Raw genomic sequence first — 18,266 nt, 5'->3', positions numbered from 1 at the left:
TGCAGACTTGCAGATTTGTTTCTAAGCATTAAGTTTGTTTAGTGTCTCTAGCATGGAGTCTTGTGTGGTTGACTGGTGTCCCTGTAGGGAGGTGCAATGTGTTTGCCCCGTCCGTGTCCTGCATGTAGTTTTTTAAAGTTTATTTTTTTATTGGCCTTTCAACAAAGAAAAAACATAAAATACCCCATAGGTACAAGTACAATCAGAATATCTCGGTATCAGTTATAATCTTATTAGTATATTTACTTAGTTCCAGTCAAGCACGTGCATAGTCCCATATGATCTATGCGGGTCTGAAAGTCAAGTGTTGCTTTGTGATTGAGGAGGTAGTCTCTCGTGTTCCTTATCTAGTTGATACAAGGTGGGCACCTGGTGTTTAGTGTAGGACCAGGGGGAGTTAACCAGACCCCTTGGTCACCTCTGGGGTCGCTATAAAGGGACTGTGTTGCTGGTCGATTGGGAGGGGGAGTCTGGCCGCTCTTCCAACGTCTCTGGGTTTGCGAGCCGGTACGCATGCAATGGGTCCCAAATATCTCTGGGCCTAGAAGGTGTGGGTAACAGTTCTGCGTAAGTGAGTGTCTGTTCCTGCCAGAATAGGAGGTCATGGAGCCATTCCTTGAACTTAGGAGTTCGGCCCCTGCCCCATCAGCACGCCACTCTCAGTTTAGCTAAGTGTAGCCCCAGTGTCACGTATCGCCAATATGTTGCAGGTATGTGTGCCGTGTACCCTAAAAGCGCCACCAAGGGTGTTTGTGTTATTGTTGAAGAAGTCATCTGAGCTAGTGCCTCGAATATTTGACCCCAAAATAACTGGATCTCCGCACATTCCGAAGCTAAGTGCAGGAAATCCGCTGCTCCCTGTCAGCATCTATCACAAGTGTCCGAGTCCCTCACTTTAAATTTGCAGAGTTTGATGGGGGTATAGTATAATCTCTGAAGATATTTATAATGTAGAATTCGCATCCGGCTACTGGCCGACACTTTACTTGTCTGCTGGCAGCAATAGACCCATTTCTCTTCCTCTATGGTCTTCCCCAGTTCACGTTCCCAGTTCTCTCTTGCCGTCCCTGCGCCTGCCAGCATAGTCGCCTGCGTAGTATGATATAGTAAGGATACTGCACGAGTAGGGCTTGTGGTCTGTAATAATCGGTGCAGTGGAGTGGTCGTTTGGGCTTCAGCCGGGAAGTCAGGGGGAGCAGTTCTGAAGCCCTGCCGCAATCACACATACATAAACAGGTCCATTGCCCCGGGGTCAGTATCCCTGAAGATTTGTTCTGTAGTGCTCAATATCCCTCCCATGTATAGGTCTCCCCAGTTCGTAACCCCTACTCTCTCGAGGAGCTGGCGGCATTGCATCTCTTGGGTTGCCTCCAAGTCCGGGTGCCCAACCACCGGGAGCAGGGGTGAGTAAAGTATTGCCGTGTCTGTCCGCTGAGCAATCTTCTGCCAGGCGGCTGTAGTACATGCCACAGTGGTGGAGCATACCTCTCTCGTCTTCGCTTGCGTGGCTTTGAATCCTGACAGAGGTGTAGGTTGCATGTAGTATTGCTCCACCCCCAAATTAGTAGCGAAGCGGAAGCAGACAGAACAGATCACGTCTCTCCCTTCCTGTTGTAATAATCGCTTGCTGGCGGCATTAATTAAATCACAACCCTAAATCACTCGATAATCCCTCTCCAACCAGCTGGTGGAGACTGAATGATTTTTCATCCTTGTCTCAGACCACAACCTCCTGGTGTGGATCTATCCGTGCAGAATTAATTCGGATCCTACACTATTCACTTCATAGGATCCCCATCAATCATTCATTGTGGCTGTCAACTATTGCTTTCCTACCCCCCTGTCCTGACGAAGACCAGCCCCTGACGCATATTAAGCTGCGCTACTTCCTAGGGTCGAAACGTCGACGTTTCAGTCACACTAGTCCATGCAGCTTCTCTGACCCTAACACAAAGTCATTCTTGGGCCGTGTATTCATGCATTTAGAAATTGGACAGTACAACATAACTACTGTTGCTCTTACATGTTACCTTTTTGTATAATATATTTATAGCACTTTTTTCACTTATCACCACAAAGTCACTTTTCTTGCACTTCAATCACTTTATTGCCCTGCATTGTATTGTTTTATGGACAACCATGTTCATTAATTTGTGTGCATAATACTCATATAATACAAAGTGTAATTTCTCACTAAAAACTAATTATCCTTGTGGTGTGTTCCAAGTATTACAGTTTGGTTCTCTAAAAGTGACGTTGAACCTTTTCCTTCAACTTAAAATCGTAAATGTTCTTCACAAAAAATGTAATGTTGTGGATGCATTGATTTCATTGAGCATAGAAATTGACACTTTCCCGACAGAACCACTTCTTCATATACCACCGCCAAATGCGGCATGAAGGGCGGGGGATCGAATCAGTAAGGTTGCATTGTGTGCCTGCGCACTAAGGTAATAGAGTTCAAAGTCTGGAGCTTCAAACCCGCCCTGCGAGTACGGTAGGGGTCAGGGTCTCCCATTTCAGTCTGGGTTGTTTCCCTCCCCAAGCAAGCCGTGTCATCTGAGTTTTCAGAGTTTTGAAGAATGTTGGTCCCGGAGCATGGGGGATATTAGCAAACTAGTATAATAGTTTGGCAGAACCACCATCTTCATCAGGGATATTCTAATTGCCATAGACAAGGGTAGGGCTATCCATCTTGTCACCAAGGTTGTTATATGTTCCATTGTTTTCCCATAATTCGACTGGAGTAGCTCCGCACTGTCCCTAGTGACTACTTTCTTCGAGCACCGTTCTATAGGGTACTCTAAGGGGTATGGATGGGCATTATCCGTGAGGGAAAACATCTGGGACTTTCCCCAGTTTATTTTAACTCCTGACAGTTCTCTGAAGACAGTAAACTCCCGTAGAATTGGATTGAGACTGGTCTGGGGTTCGCGCATATACAGTGTGATGTCATCTGCGTCTAGCGAAAGTAATATATGCCTAGCGGGATATTCCAGGGCCCAGTCTTGATAGTGCTGCCTAAGGTTGGAGGCCAATGGTTCAACGGCGAGAGCAAATAAGAGCGGTGATAGCGGGCATCTTTGGCATGTGCCCCTGATAATGGCAAAGGGGGAGGAGGTGGCTCCATTTATGATCACTCTAGCACATGCCGTGTGTAGAGCAGCAGCATCCATGATAGGAAATCATGCGGCATACCTGCCCTCTCCAGGATGCCAACCAGATAATCCCATTCCACAGAGTCAAATTCCTTGATGGCATACAAAAAACGTGGCTGTCTCGAGGTCTGGGTCAATGTCCTGCATTACTGCAAACAGAGTCCTAAGGTATTATTGTAGCCTCTCTCATGGTAGGCGGCAGCTCCCCCAGCTCAAAGGCCTATTCGTACACCTGTCTAAGTATCGGGCACGTTGATCCATATATGTTTTATAAAAATCCAATGTTATGCCATCTGGGCCAGGGGCTCTACCAGACTGAAGCTGCATAATTGCTTCGCAAACTTCATCTAGTTCGAAGTCGCCCAAGAGAAATCCTCTCTGAGAGTCTCCTAGCCAGCCAAGGGCAGTGGGCTCCAGGTACTGCTGCAACGTTAGTGGGTGCTGATGTGCCAAAGTGTATAGCGACAAGTAAAATGTTTGGAAAGTTTGAAATATACTCAAAGTGTCTTTGACTGGGTCCCCTCCTGGTGTTTGCAATCCCAGGACGTAACTGGAGCCCCATGGCCTACGGATCTGTTCAGCTAGCGCTTTCCCCGGTCTTTCACCCTTACCATATCTGCGAGCCTTAAAATACTTGCCCCGGAACCGGCACTCTCGGTCTGCTGTGTCTTGATACTCTGTTATTTTGTCTCTGAGATCAACAAGTTTCGACTGGGTGGGCGAGCGGGCGAAGTCCGTCTCTAGGTGCTTGATCTCTTTCTCTAACCTTGTAAGTGTTGTGCATAGGTCCCTGAGTACCCCTCCCCCTTGGCAATGCATAATCCGCTAACAGTAACTTTAAACTCCTCCCATACCGTCGCTATGTGCTGGACCGAACCCATATTGTGCTGGAAGAAGTCCTGGACCTCTTGGTCCATTTCAGTTTGGAAAGCTGTGTCTAAGAGCGTAATGGGATTCAGGCACCAGTTCATGTAGGGGGAGCAGTCAATTGGTGGTGAGAGACACAGGAGCACTGGAGAGTGGTCAGAGTGAGTGCGAGCTAAATGTTCCACCCTGGTCAGCCAGGTGCCCAGTCCCCTGGTGTTGACCCAATTATCCAATCTCAACTAGGACCCATGCGCTGCAGTGTAGCATGTACCCTCCCTCTTCTCCAGGTATGTGTGTCGCCATGCATCCAGTAAGCCATTGTCTATCAGTATGTCGCACACTAGGTGCTGTGAGCGGTTGTAGTGATGTGGTTGCGGTCATGATCTATCCAGCGTCAGGTTGAATCCAGTGTTAAAGTCTCCCCCCACAGCTCATGCGTAGATCCCGAGTCTATGATTTTCCCCATAGGGTGGCAAAAAAAGGTTGGGTCATCAGTGTTTTGTCCATAACAACTGACTAGTGTGGCCGAGTGGGATGCCAGCATTCCCCACATTAAGCTAAAACGGCCTTGTGAGCCATAGACTGTGCCCACAGGCACATACGGAGTGTTCTTCTTCACCAGAATCAATGTGCCTCGGGAGTAGGTGGAGCAACAAGCGAAGCAGCTATACCTTGCCCATTTAGCAGCACATTTCTGTGGGACGCCGAGGATCAAGATGGGTCTCCTGCAGCATCGCCACTTGTATGCGGTGTCTGCCTAGGTATCCTAGTATTTGCCTACATTTGCGGGGGTTTCCCAGCCCCCTAATATTTCAAGTAAGGAGTCGTATATCAGGGGGATTGCCGGTGTCTGTCTTTTGATGCTTGCGTCTTGTTTTAACACTTTCGGGGCTCCGCATATGCCAGGATCTGCGCCAGTTGGGCAAGTCCACTAATGATTGGCAATGTGGCTACGTGCTTGCTCTGGGTGCCATTCTGAAATTCTGATACATATAGCATATTGTTAAACATTAAACTCGTACCCAAACAGTTTCTTAGACCTCCACACCCACATCGACAACCCAACCTTGTCGTGAATACAATACCCTCCCTTGGGTTCAAATAGAATCAACCTTACAGTACAGAAGAAAGAAAAAAACAATACTGTAACCCCTGCAGGTTCTCTCAACAGGAATTCGTTTCTCCTGAAGGGTGTAGAGAGAAGAACAACAACAAAAAAAGAAAAGGAGAAAGGTGTAAGGAGTAACAGTGATCTGGGGGCTCACCCTGTGGGGTAGCAACAGAGGGCGCAGCTCCCCGCCTCCACCCTTCCCGCGAACTGGGACTGGGCAGGGGCAGGGTGCCCTGGGAGTCAAGTTTGCGTGTTCCCTAGTGTCCCAGTATATATGCAGGTGCAGTTAATTAATTCGAACAGTCGCAGGGAAGTGCTGCATGCATACGTACAAAATTAAACTCAATTTATGGCTACAAAGGCCGCATTAAACTGTATCAGTGGTATGGTACTCACATCCAGCCTCAAATGCTGTTCAGAGGAGGGGCTGCTTCTGTGGCCTCTGCGGTCTCCCCGTCCTTTGGGGGCCGGGGGCGTCTTTGCTCCAATCTTTGCTCAGGTGGTCTGGGCGTTGTGACCCCCCCACACTGCTCCTCGACACTCGTGACAGGGCCCCCGTCGCCTCACCCTCCAAAATCACTGGGCAGAGTGCTCGCCACTCCGCGGCGCGACACAGCACAGTTCGGTCAGCCCTCCGGGCCCGCTCTCGCGCCTCGCACCAGAGCCTTGCACTAGGCCGGAGCAAGCCGGTTGCGCAGATCCCAAAGGCTTGATAGGCCGCAGCCCCACACCGGCCACTCTGTTGGGTCTCAGAGGCCCGACGGTTCAACGCCTCCCAGCTTCCTGGTCTGCTGCTTTTCTCAGCAGGACGCTGCCTCTCTTGCCGTCTCTTACGCGGGCGAAGCAGGCTCACCTCTGTTAGTGGTGCAGATATCTTTTGGCGGGGACCTGGGGGTGAGCGACCCCGCCCTACTTTTTCGGATCCGCTGCTCAAGTTCCACTCTCCGCCCACCACTCACTGGCTCAGGGCTTTGCGGCCGGGGCTCAGCCGCGACTCAGTTTGATCTCGCCGCTTGATTCTGGTGGCGTCTGTTTTGCCACGGCAGCTCCCAGTGCAGTTCGTCCAGCTCCAGCCTAGCCCGGTAGGGTCTAGCAGTAAGCCACTGCAATCCACCGCGTCTAGCAACTCTTTTGTGAGCTCAGCCCCTAACCTCACAGCAGAATATGTTCTGGCGATGATGCCGCCATTTCTGGTCGAGTGATTGTGTAATGGGAGCAGGATAATGTCACCCGGGCCGTTAGAGCCTCACACAGGTGCGGCCATCTTGCTTGCGCGCCCTCTAGCGCCCCGTGCTGCAATTAGTGTTATGGAATGCAATGTAGTCTTGTAAGTTAATCCCCTTGCAATCCTGTTTAGAGTGGTGGTTTAATGACCACAGGTTACAGCTCAATGTTGTGGGTTCGGGCCATAGTATAAAGTGAAGTGTGATAGGTTAGTGTACTGAGGATGCGGTATATGTGTTAGTGCCCCCTTTGATGTATTTCAGTGCATCAGGTACCCAAGTGTGGAGCGTGGTGGGTTTGTGCCCAGATTATGCAGTGCAGTGTGGTTACTGCCCCTTAGGACGCTGTATACTGTGGTAGGTTGCTATCTCTACATTGCAGCACATTGTGGTGAATAATATTTATAGGGTGAATTGCAGTGTGGTGGGGTCAGTATTCCTGGGGTGCAGTACTGTGTGGTGTTTTAGAACCATTGGGTGAAGTGCTTTGGCTTAGAGTATATTCGTAGAAGATTTAAGGGTCTCTAGGATATTGGCCTGTGTGGTGAGTTTGCATTCCAAGGATGCATTGCATTGGATCAATTTCTCTTGAGCGCAGTAGGCTATTTGATGTGGTGCAATTTGCTGGGTTAGTGTCTGTTAAATGCAAACTTTGTGGACTGGCCTTCACAAAAGCTTTTAATGTTCATGCTGGAGCACCAGTGACGTTCTGAGAAATCACACTCTAATGTTGTAACACTCACTCTGTAACTGACACGATATTGTATTTTTAAAATGAACCCCAATAAGAATCCCAGAACAAGTCACTTCTAGACATTTTCATGATCATTTAGACAATGTCCCTATTGGATATTCATTAGGCTGTGATCAAGCAAATGAAGCTCCTTTTATAGCCAGACATAAAACACGTCTGTACTGTGCACAATTGTTTTCAAGTGTCGGGATATTGGTCACTCCCCTTTACGAAGTGCCTAGATTACTTTGAACATGTTACTTAAATAAAATCTTAAAGACTTGCCACCTCCATGTAGTTTGATTAGATGTGCTAAAATGTAGGACCTCCTTATGGCTTAATTTGGGCACGTTCATATCTGCCTTGTAGAACTAGCAATACTTAGGAAGTGGATCCATAGTTTAAAATGCCTTCTCTGCAATAATTGTGTTCCTGCCTGGTTTAAAGATTGTTAAAATACAGGGAAACTATTTATGAACTAAGCCTAGGAGGTATAAATGCTCCTTCTTTATGGAAATTGATGGCTCGTAACTAAGTTGTAAGGATTGCAAAGATCAGCAGTACCAATTATAGCACTGTTAGTGAGTTACAGATATTGTGAAATAATCTTTTCAGCTGCTCACCTCAAAGAGGGTGGGAAAATGTTCATGAGCTCAGTTCTGAAGATGAGAATGGAGAAAATCCTGGTTCATGCCTTCATGCCAGTATGATATAAGAAGATGCCCAGTCCTGAGGATTTTGCCAGACATATCCTGTTATTTGTAGGAAACATGGTCCGAATGAGCCTCCAGTTCAGTTAGAGACAGGCACGCTGAAAGCATATTTGCTGCCTTAAATGAAGAGATATTTTGACACGCCTTTTGCTTTCTGCTGCCATGTGGGCCACATTTGCAGCTTGTAGCTAATACAGACAGTCAGGCACCTCTAGGTGCCTATTACTACCTTGACTGAGGTGGCGAAATGTGCATCAGACAGAATTGCATGAGATTGCATTTCTTGTTTAAGTCTACCATAACGAATGCTCTGGTGGCATTCATGTCATACCTTCAAAAATATAGGATTAACAGTCCAGAGTTTCTTGCAGTTATATCTAAGTAATATTTTATGTATCCCTGAAAAGGGCTTTAAAGTCACATGGCCCAAGATGCTCGGGCTTGTTCTGGACCTAAGCTGGGAAAGCCATGTTTTACAGTGTTCAAAATCTGAATGCAGTGCTCTGGAGACTGCTCACAACCAGATCTTCTCAATTTCAGAAATAACATTCCTGGCTAGATGTGGAATGCTCTGAAGAAGAGAAATTCTTTCATTGTCCTTAGAGTCATTGAAAAAAGGTGGGATGTGGACGGTCACATTTCCAATCTTCTACTTCGATCTTTCATTTCTTTTACTGCGTGAGTTCAGTATGGGTCCACGTGGGTCAGATTCATGTCAGGATTTTTGAATACCATCCAACTTTGTACATACTTCCTATTTAGACTCATTGCATTATTTTATCCCATATCAATATCCTCAAAATCAGACTTGCATCTGTCCTTGGATGACCTACACAGGAAATCCCTTTGATGGTAAGTTATTAATCATTGTGCCAGTGCAGAAGCTACAGGCATGGGGAGAAGATAGCGAGAGCTAAACAGCACCTAAAGTTTGGAAAGGAAGTAAATGGGAATGTATCCGGCCAGATTTTTCAGTTTACAAACCGTTAGGAGAAGTGCTTTGCAGCTTTCAAGGAACCATACCTCTACTAGTTTTAAGCTAATTTCCATGGGTGCCTAAATGGAGGTAAATGTTGTGCATGGTCCACCTCCTGGTTATGGTAATTGGGGTCTGCCTAAGAGTGCAGTTGCAATCACCAAAAAGGTGACAGAAGTGCAAGGAAATGGCAGCTTGGTAGGTGATCTCTGCAGCTTGCCGGGTTCAGCGAGCCCAGGCAAAAAATAGAACAACAGACTCATCACATTCATCTTTGGAGCTTCTTCTTATAGCATCCATGATGTTGTGGACATGGATGCAGGTGATGGAGTGGCTGAGTCCACATATCTTGCTAGGTGGAACACGTGCACTCAATTGGGGACCTCAGGAAACAAATTGACCACTCAGTCCATGTGATGACTATACTAAACTTTTGAGCAGCTATGTGGAAATGTCGTAGAAGAAAAGGAGCCACCCTAAACCACGCCAAAAAGGATCTACATATAACGGGAAAAAAATTAGGTTGTACTGACAAGTGGTAGATAATGTACTCAAATCCACCAGAATCCACCAGTGCACCCCACTGACAAAAACTGGAAGCACAAATACTGTGGACAATGTTGTGGAAGGTAAAATAGAAGATTTTAGTAAATGAAAAATGGGAATAAAAGAAACATTTGGTAAATGGAACCAAGCCATGGGTATAAAGCTGAGACGTATTCCAACTCTGAGGAAATGGAAACGCTTAAATGCTGCCCAGTTGAACATATTTTGAAGTTGGATGATGCAGTGAGTGTTTTGGGTAGCCTGAGGAAAGTAGCACAGTTGGGGATACTGGATGAGGAGGGAGGGAGGCTATTGTCATAATTCTTATGGATGCTTTACATAAACGATTAAGAAGAAATTTCAGACCTTGCATGGACAGCTTGTCGGATCCAAGCACTCTCTGCTTCTCTGAACAAACAGATTTCCCAAGACGAAACCCAAAGCGGTACCTAATAAAGTCAGAACATTATTGATAGTCCTGCAGTCGATGGACCTAAAATAATAGACTTTGAAGGAAGCAGACTAATAGAAGGAAGGCTTTTCCGGGTACAATAGTATATTATTTCTGAACCAAATCCATTGTATATTGTTTTGAATCTAAATCCAGAACCATTTTATAAAAAGAGCACCTTGCTATTTAAAATCATAAATTGATTTTTTATAGACATAAAAGTCACACTCTGCCGTCCTCCACCTCGGCAAGAAATATGTTTTCCAGAAGAGAGTATGTGCATCAGTGGTCTGATTTATAAGATAGTCAAAGTCCAGCTGTGTTTTCCCTACTGTAGAGGATGGTCGAAGGGGAGGTGGGGTGCTTGTGGTGTCTTCAGACAGGTGAGGATCTCTAATAGGAGCAATGATGGAGGGTGACCAAAGCTGCCTTCCATAGGATATGCAATTGATACGATATGAAGATTCTTTCATATGTTCATCGCACCAAGTCCATTTGAAGCACGTTTTTTTCATTACATGAGCATGTGCTATGCTGGGGAAGTAATAACAGTAAATGGTTGAATAGTTGTGTTATACGTAGAATAATTATGGGATTTCAGACTGGACAAAATACCTTCTGTTTAATGGAAATAAACTGATTTAAACAAAAAATATGTTATCTGCACTCTGCACCTAAACTACTCAACGTTAAAAATACTTTATTGAAGGATTTAAATGGGCATTTTAATCGAAGCTGTCTACTCCTTTCATCCCGTTTTTGGCAATTGAAGATGTCTATTGCTTTCATTGCGTTTTGGCTAAATCTGTTCTTTTCAAGTTTCTAAAAATACAGCCGTAAATTGCCTGAGTGATTAAGTCAGCTGATGACTATTTGCAATGCCTATTTTTATACATCGAGCACAAAAGAAAAGAGATGAATGAAGGAAAGTTTCTATGTTTGAAGGAGGCAAGATGAAAATAGCCCATCCACATGAATTACAACATATAGCTAAGTGGGGATGCTTAAGTATATGACTGATGTTTGGTATTAATCTTTAAGCCGTCCGTTGCCTTCATTAACTTAACATTTTCAAAATGTTCCAAAGGCCTATATTCTGAAAATGTCTGACTGAGCTCCCTCATAAAATGCGATGAAGCAAGAGTTGTCAGGCTTAAAATGAAATGTATTTGGCCCACTTTGCCATGGCCTTGCTCAATGCAGTATCCCACAGTGACTACTGCATCAGTTCGATTGAAAATTTACTTTTTTTAGTAACCAACACTTTGTTGACCCAGCCTACTTCTTCCTCCCTGTAACAAATGCAGACAGACTGGCTCAGTGTGAATAACGTTTAACGCAGAGGTTAATATTCTGGTGTTCAAATCGATCCATAGCCTTAATTAGTAGCCTCCTTAATTGAAGCAGGCCCCCTTCCTTTACATCGCTTTCAGTCACAAATTCACTTTGCTAACTGTCCTGCCCCCTCCATCACTTGAAGGTCCTAACCCTTGCTACCTCCCTCTGTTTCGAACATATTCCAAAAGCCTTACACCATCTTCTACAATTTAGCACCTACAAATCTCCACTCTCTGACTTTTGACATCACACATGCAGAGCCATGGAACCATTTTGTAAGCTATGTTACAGTCTAGATTTGGTATCGCCAAGTGTAGCTGTGTATTGCATAGAAAATGGTAGCCTCAGATATGCAGATGCCACCAAGTCTTTGAAGACGCCAAACATCTTACATTGATGTCGGAAGGCCATTGAACATTGGATTAATATCCATCGGCTTAAACTATAACCGCAGAACATGTTTTGCCTTGTCCTTGAGTGAATGAAATCTCTCTTCGTCTGGTTCCATAATCAAATTCTCTTAGTTGCAGTATCCAATTTCGATATGTAGTCACAAGTCCGACATCTTCATCAAGCAGCATATTTCCATTTCCATTTGGCGAGGATGATCAATGTATTAATTTCTGCTGAGGACTAGCACTCTTTGGTCATGGGATTGTTCTTTTCCAACTAGATGAGGGGATGTAGTTCTGGTTTGTGTGCCCAAATCCTCTGTTGTTATGCTGGTTATATGGTAGCGAGTGCCCTGTAATTCAACTATGCCCCCCTATCTGTACATTCCATCGGGGTACAACGTCAAAGTAGATTGTTTCTGTAAGTCTAAGAATTTCCTGGAGCCATTTCATCTTTGTACACTTCCTCTGAGGCTTACAAAAAAGAAGACCTGTGTGAGTACTTCGCAGCAACACTTTTTGGACGACTCTTTACCCAGCTTATGACTACTAGCAAACCACCTACTTTTAGAAAAATGTTGACAACTCATTCTTTGGATAAGATTTGGCTACATTAGGTCTCTGCTGATTGCAGCCTTTTTAATGATTCGATTAAGCTTTATTCGATTTTTGTAGGATTAAAAATCATAAAAGCAACATCAACATAAAAAAATAATAATACATGATGTACATAAATACAACATTACAATTGTGGAAGACTGGCTGTGGTTACAAAAGTTTTTAAGAACACGTTAAACCGCATGAGGACCCCTTCCCAACAGCAGGATATATATTATACTTTGGATAAAAGTCATGTAAGTCCCAGACGGATATGGGGCCATCTCCATTTTGGGGCGGGTAAGATCGTAGAAGGGGGACGATGTTCTTGTTTTTGAATTTCACTAGGACCAGATCCCCACTAATGTCTTTGGTTAGCGACCCTAGCCAGCCCACCCTTCTAACACTTAGAATACCACCGTCATGATTGGGCGCGAGTGGTCTGTTTTTGGAAAGCCAGAATAAGACCTTATTTAAAAGTTCCTGTCGGCTTTCAAATTTCCCATGGCAGGGTGCCGGTATACCTGATAGAACAAGAACAAAAGGAGCGGCTTCAGGAGGCAAGTGTATAGATGCTGCTCTACTTGTTACTCTATTTAGATCCGCTCTGGCAGCAGTGTAATTATTAGACCCGAATTTAGGGGCAACTTTGGTAATAACACATTTTTTAGAAAGCTGTGGTGAAGTTTGGACATGTTTGCTAGGGTTAATAGGCAATGGAACTTTTGAGGCAAAAAATAAGTCAGGACCGTTGGCTATAACCTTCTTAGGGGTAGAAGGGTTTACATCTTTTGTTATGGAGATAGCCTGCAGGGCTCTACACCCAATGGATGGATCATTATTAAGTGATGGGGGGTTGGCCTGAATGATTCTCTCGATACCCGTAATTCTATCGCCAAGGGCATTAATTTTGTGAACCAGAGGTGATACGATAGAATTAAACAATAACTCTATCTGGGACAGTAAGAGTACTTGATCTACGTAAGTTCCACTCTCTACCATGGTTAGGGGGGGATTGGTGACTGGTGATGAAAGACCAGCACATGGTGTGTTTAGATGGTTCCCACTTTCCATAGTCTCTTCTTGCTTCCTTTTATTATTTGGGCCCTGAGACAAGGCAACACCATAGGTATTTTCTAATAAGTCACATGGTTTCCCAAATGGGGTAGAAATGCTAGAACTTTTTACGGGGCAAGGGGATGCCACTAGGGCATATTTAGTGCCGCATAAAGAATTCATGTCCTCCCAAAAGGACAAGTTTTGCGAGTTAACAGAGTTGAATGGGGGTAATTGACTGGTGTCTGACGATTGTTGCGACTCGATCACGTCTTCACCGAAAGTGGACAGTGGACAGTGTTTGTTTGGTCACAGTAAAGTTCAGGGTCCCCTGGCCTGGATCACATATTAAAGGTAATTTATTTTTGGACCCCTTACGTGACATAGTCTTACAGGAAAGAGAAACACTGACCAGGAAGTGTTATGGGTATAAGTCAAACGATGTGCTTCCTCTGGTTGCAGAGCCAAGGGGGGTGGCCCGTCCCGGCCTCCTCGGTCCTATGAGGGCCGTAGAGGGCCCGCCCTTTGTCCGGGCTTTGTCCCGCGCGCGTCCCGTGTTGCGGGATTAGGCGCGAGATTATATGCACTGCGGGCGGGGGGCGGGAACGCCGAGGGAAGAGGCAGCAGGTGTGGGGCAGAGAGCCTGCTGGTCCTCGCAGTCCCTCGGCGTATGCAGCACTCCAAATCCTTGACCCAAAGCACACCCCACACAGAGACACGAGCGCTATCCCAGCGCAGGAAATCCCACGTCGTCCTTCCCTGTGGCCTTCCCTGTGGCCAAATCTCCGTGAGCGGCACCCGCGGAGCGGGGGCCGCGATAGGTATTTAAATGTTCAGGCGGGGGGCGGGAACGCCGAGGGAAGAGGCAGCAGGTGTGGGGCAGAGAGCCTGCTGGTCCTCGCAGTCCCTCGGCGTATGCAGCACTCCAAATCCTTGACCCAAAGCACACCCCACACAGAGACACGAGCGCTATCCCAGCGCAGGAAATCCCACGTCGTCCTTCCCTGTGGCCAAATCTCCGTGAGCGGCCTTTTTAATGTCTTAAGTATGTGAAGTTTTTAAAGTTATTTTTAATTGTACTTTTATTTAATTGTTTATATTCTTTTATGTATTTAATTGTATTTGTTTTTTTAGTTCAGCGCTTTGCCTATAAGCCATGTGGCAATGCAAGAAATGTTTTAAATATAATGTTAAATACAAATAACAAGTGTTTACTTAAATTGTGACATCCAACACCATCTCTGCCACTTATGGTAATTTGCTATGATCTACAGCTGAGTTTGTATGTACTGTTTGTTGTAACCTTTATATATCAGTTACATTTAAAGTCATAACTATATAATTCATTTGAAATCAACAAATAATGCACTGCAGTGTTAAAGTGACCTTCGATATTTACAGAACAAAGCTGACATTATTTAGAATCTGATTTCCAACCACAGAGTCCGTAGAGGTGTGACTCGTGTGTTGCTAAAATTAGATGATGTGTCAATGAGAAGAGTGGGGAAGGTCCCAGTTGAGCAGCCGTGTCCTTTCTTGACGTGTCTCTCTGCGACCAAGCTCATTTGGTGCCTTAGTCACTTTTGAATCACAATACATGGCCCACTGTGGACCCCTGGGCACAGGAGAGCCACATTCGTTAAAGTTTATTCCTGATGCTGACACCTTGTCAGGACACAAACCATCACCTGACAAGAAGAACTTAATAAAACTGATATTAGTGGCGCCTGAGAGGGTGGATTTTGTGTTCCACCGCCACCCCCCCTTCCTAGTTGACCTGTGAGCTGTTTTTTTCACTACCCAGCTACTGCAAACTGAATCATTCGGTTTAATAATATGACTGATACTGTGTATCTTTACAATAAACCTCATCAGTCATGAAGGTGAATTTGTACCTGGTTTGCTTCATTTAGTAGAGTATTGTGTGTTTTATCAGTTGTCTTGAATGAGCCAATGTGCGTGTGCCTTTTCTCTTTTTAGGGAGTAGAAAACGTGTATACTCAGCACCAGCCCCTCCTGCAAGAGACTCTGGACCAGCTTATCAAAGGGAAACTGAAGGATAACCTTTATCCATACCTGGGGCCCAGCACCCTTAGAGACAGGTAAGAAATATAGCTAACCTTGCTCAACAGGCGTACTCTAACCCAGTGCAAGCATGGCAGTGCCTTTTCATCACAGAGCATTAATTCTAGGGTTAAGCAATGCACGGGAGTCTCCCTAGAAGACCACCTCCAGAGGGGACTTCAAAGTGGCACTTTGCATATGTGCGCAAACCTGAGCACTGAATGAGAACCGTTCTAGCATATCAGACATATTCTGGGTCGAGCCCCTTTGAAACTAATAATGACCGCAAGATCTGGTCTGGAGCCCGGCGATGTATAAAATGGGTAAGGAGAGGCACCTTTTGGCCTAGGGTCAAGAGCCTTACGGAATAGTTAGTGACAGGCAGGTTCTTTTCTAGGCCCTAATACCCTAACTATGGAATAGCTGTAGGTTCATAAGTCCCATGTCTGAAAAAACGAACAGACTGGTCTAGTCCGATATCATTGGGAAGTACAGTGTGCCTTCACTCTTCTCACTCTCCTTTTGATAGTAATTCTGAAAAAACTAACAGACAAGAAAGTAATAACTTGTTGTCACCTAGAAACCAGTTTTTGTCATGGATATGTAAAAAATGTAAATTACCTAACAGGCGTGTCCTGGGCCGATAGCCACTACTGTGGAAGACTGGTTAGTTATGGTGTGTTCTGACCTGTGGCTTCAGTCCATAAGAGACAGGGAGGGAGCGCTTTAATCAAACTTGAGCCTAGTAGGACACAGGACGGTGACAGGAAATAGGTCCTGACCTGAGCAGGTCCTGGCCTGATTACCTGTAGCCAAGAAGGCAAATAAAAAACGGGGACCTTGTGGTATGATTCCCAGTGCTAGTAACACCGGTATGTGGTTACATTTTCTGATCTTGTCCTTTATCTTTTGAGATCTAAGGGGTGTACTCTAAGACCAGTAAGAAATAGCAAACCCTAATCTTAGGCCCAGTATTCTGCAAAGCCAATAAAGTATTACATTTTCTGACGTATGCCCAGGATCTATTGAGTCATTATAGAAGTACGATATCGCCCCAGGAAGTAACGCTCTTTTTTGCTAACAATACCTTTCAGATGGCTAGAATACCGACCACCTCTTCACATAAGGCTTATCCCTATTTGGGCGAATTCCCTTTAATACCTGTGAGGAATAAAAGCACACTTGTTTGCACTGTCATGGGTGGGTTCCTAAGGTGCTACCCATCACAATACCTTTGTTTGATGTAGAGTTGAATAGAGAAACAATTCTTCTAACCGCTGAAGCAGGTTCTGCTGTGTGGGGAAATACATTAGAAGTTGGGGATCAAGTGCTACCAGGGGGAATTCTTCAGTGATCCTTTGTGTGGAAAGGACATCTAGTAGTTGTCACAGACCTAAGTGGTAGATTTAAAAACACTGTTTAGCATTTCTATGGCTTATAACACTAAGAGCTTCAATTGGAGGTAGATGGAAACAGGAAACCTGCCAGAAATTACTGGATGCCCCATGCACCCATCTGTTTTTTCCCCCTCCTTATTTGAAGATGGGGTAGCTCTCTTTCCATCTGTGGAATCTCAGCTGGCTCCACTTGAGTAGACACCTCGCCAGTGGATCAGCTGCTGCAGGACTCTGGTCCATGCCACCGAAAGCCCCATGTCTGACATATACAGGTGGGTAATCAAGAAGTGAGGACACCATTACTGTTTGTAGGAGCTGGGAGGCCTGTGGTGTGTGTCAATTTAGATGTAGCCTTGACAAGCGAAAAGCTGTTGAATGCTTTTAAGTCCACAAGGGAAAAGATGCTTACGGATAATTAATATAATGAACCAAAAATTACGACAGTCAGGAACGGTATGCATGTGAATGATCAAGTCTTATTTGTAAAGATTTATTAAATGTAATTTTGAATATCAGTACTGCATAAAGAAATGATGCTTAATTCTGAGAGCATTGTGTGAACTTACTAATTAATAAATCACCACACTGTAACTATGGGTCTTTGTTGTGGGATTTCAAGCTGCTATCAAACTTGCACCAGAGACGTCTAAAACTTTGGCTGGTTCAGTTATTAATTTCTTTTTAGATAGCCGATTATTTGAAATGAATATGTGCATTTGTGGCCACACCCAAGTAGCCAAGCCAGGAGGAAAGGCGGCCGGAACGTATCCACATTTTGATGGTAGCAGTTTGCAGCAGACAACCTCAGTTAGCTCCGATTCTAGGTTCTAGAAAAGCAGCCTAACCCTGCAGCTGTAAGAGGACCTATTCTGTGCGCTGGTCTAGCACTAGTTATTGGACTGTCTTGAAGGTTACAGTGTAGGATTTAAAAAATAGGGTCACCTTAAGATGCAGGTTCTAGATACGGGTTGGATATTAGGCTTGGGTGAAAGAGACACACTTGTTGCGAAGATTGTGGTTGGAAGTTGATTGCATTTTGTCAGGCACATTGAACCTGAGGCGTGTTGTCCATATAGCCTTTGGTGGTGAGCACAGTGGGAGCAGTATTATTGTTGCGATCATGCAACAAGATCTGTTTCCGTGATAGAACTGGTAACAGATTTCGCTCTCTCACTTTGTCAGCCTTTGATATTATTCCGCTTTGTGGTACTGATTTTATTAACCTTGAAATAATGAAAGCTTAACTATGGTGAGGTGCAAGCTTTTATTTGTTATTTTTTTAGTTAATTATAAAAATATAAACCCCATCCTTAGGTATTTTACTGGATTGGAGAGGAACCAATTATACCAAGAAGTGAAAAAATGAGTGATGAGAAGCAGAATGGCGCATTGTTGGCCCAGGGGCATGACCGCCCCAGGGCTTACAATCTCTTTAGTGTTTTGTAATAAAATATTGGCGTTAATATTTTTTATTGTTATTTCACAGAGGACATTTCTGTAGCTTTTTGATTTGTTATACTTTGTGTTTGTTATTTAATATGTTGTTAACTTTCTGATTCGGCATCATTGGTATTTAACCTCTCTTGCTTTAGCTGTTAGTGCCTGAAAAGGCAGGTTCACTATGCGAAGATCTTTCTGACCTAT

At 44.8% G+C, this 18,266-nt stretch overlaps 1 protein-coding gene across 1 annotated transcript in view; it reads left to right on the top strand.

Moving 5' to 3' along the window:
- VPS45 (vacuolar protein sorting 45 homolog) overlaps positions 1-18,266 on the top strand; it is a 216,785-nt gene that overhangs the window by 143,793 nt on the left and 54,726 nt on the right. The window contains exon 13 of the mRNA XM_078671388.1: positions 15,142-15,263. Coding sequence (XP_078527514.1) covers positions 15,142-15,263 — 122 coding nt within the window. The remainder of the gene's footprint in view (positions 1-15,141; positions 15,264-18,266) is intronic.

Source organism: Lissotriton helveticus, chromosome 12 (assembly GCF_964261635.1).
Source record: "Lissotriton helveticus chromosome 12, aLisHel1.1, whole genome shotgun sequence".
Classification (NCBI taxonomy): Eukaryota; Metazoa; Chordata; class Amphibia; order Caudata; family Salamandridae; genus Lissotriton; species Lissotriton helveticus.
The sequence above is the reverse complement of the archived record's forward strand: the minus strand, read 5'-3'. Positions and strand labels throughout refer to the sequence as shown.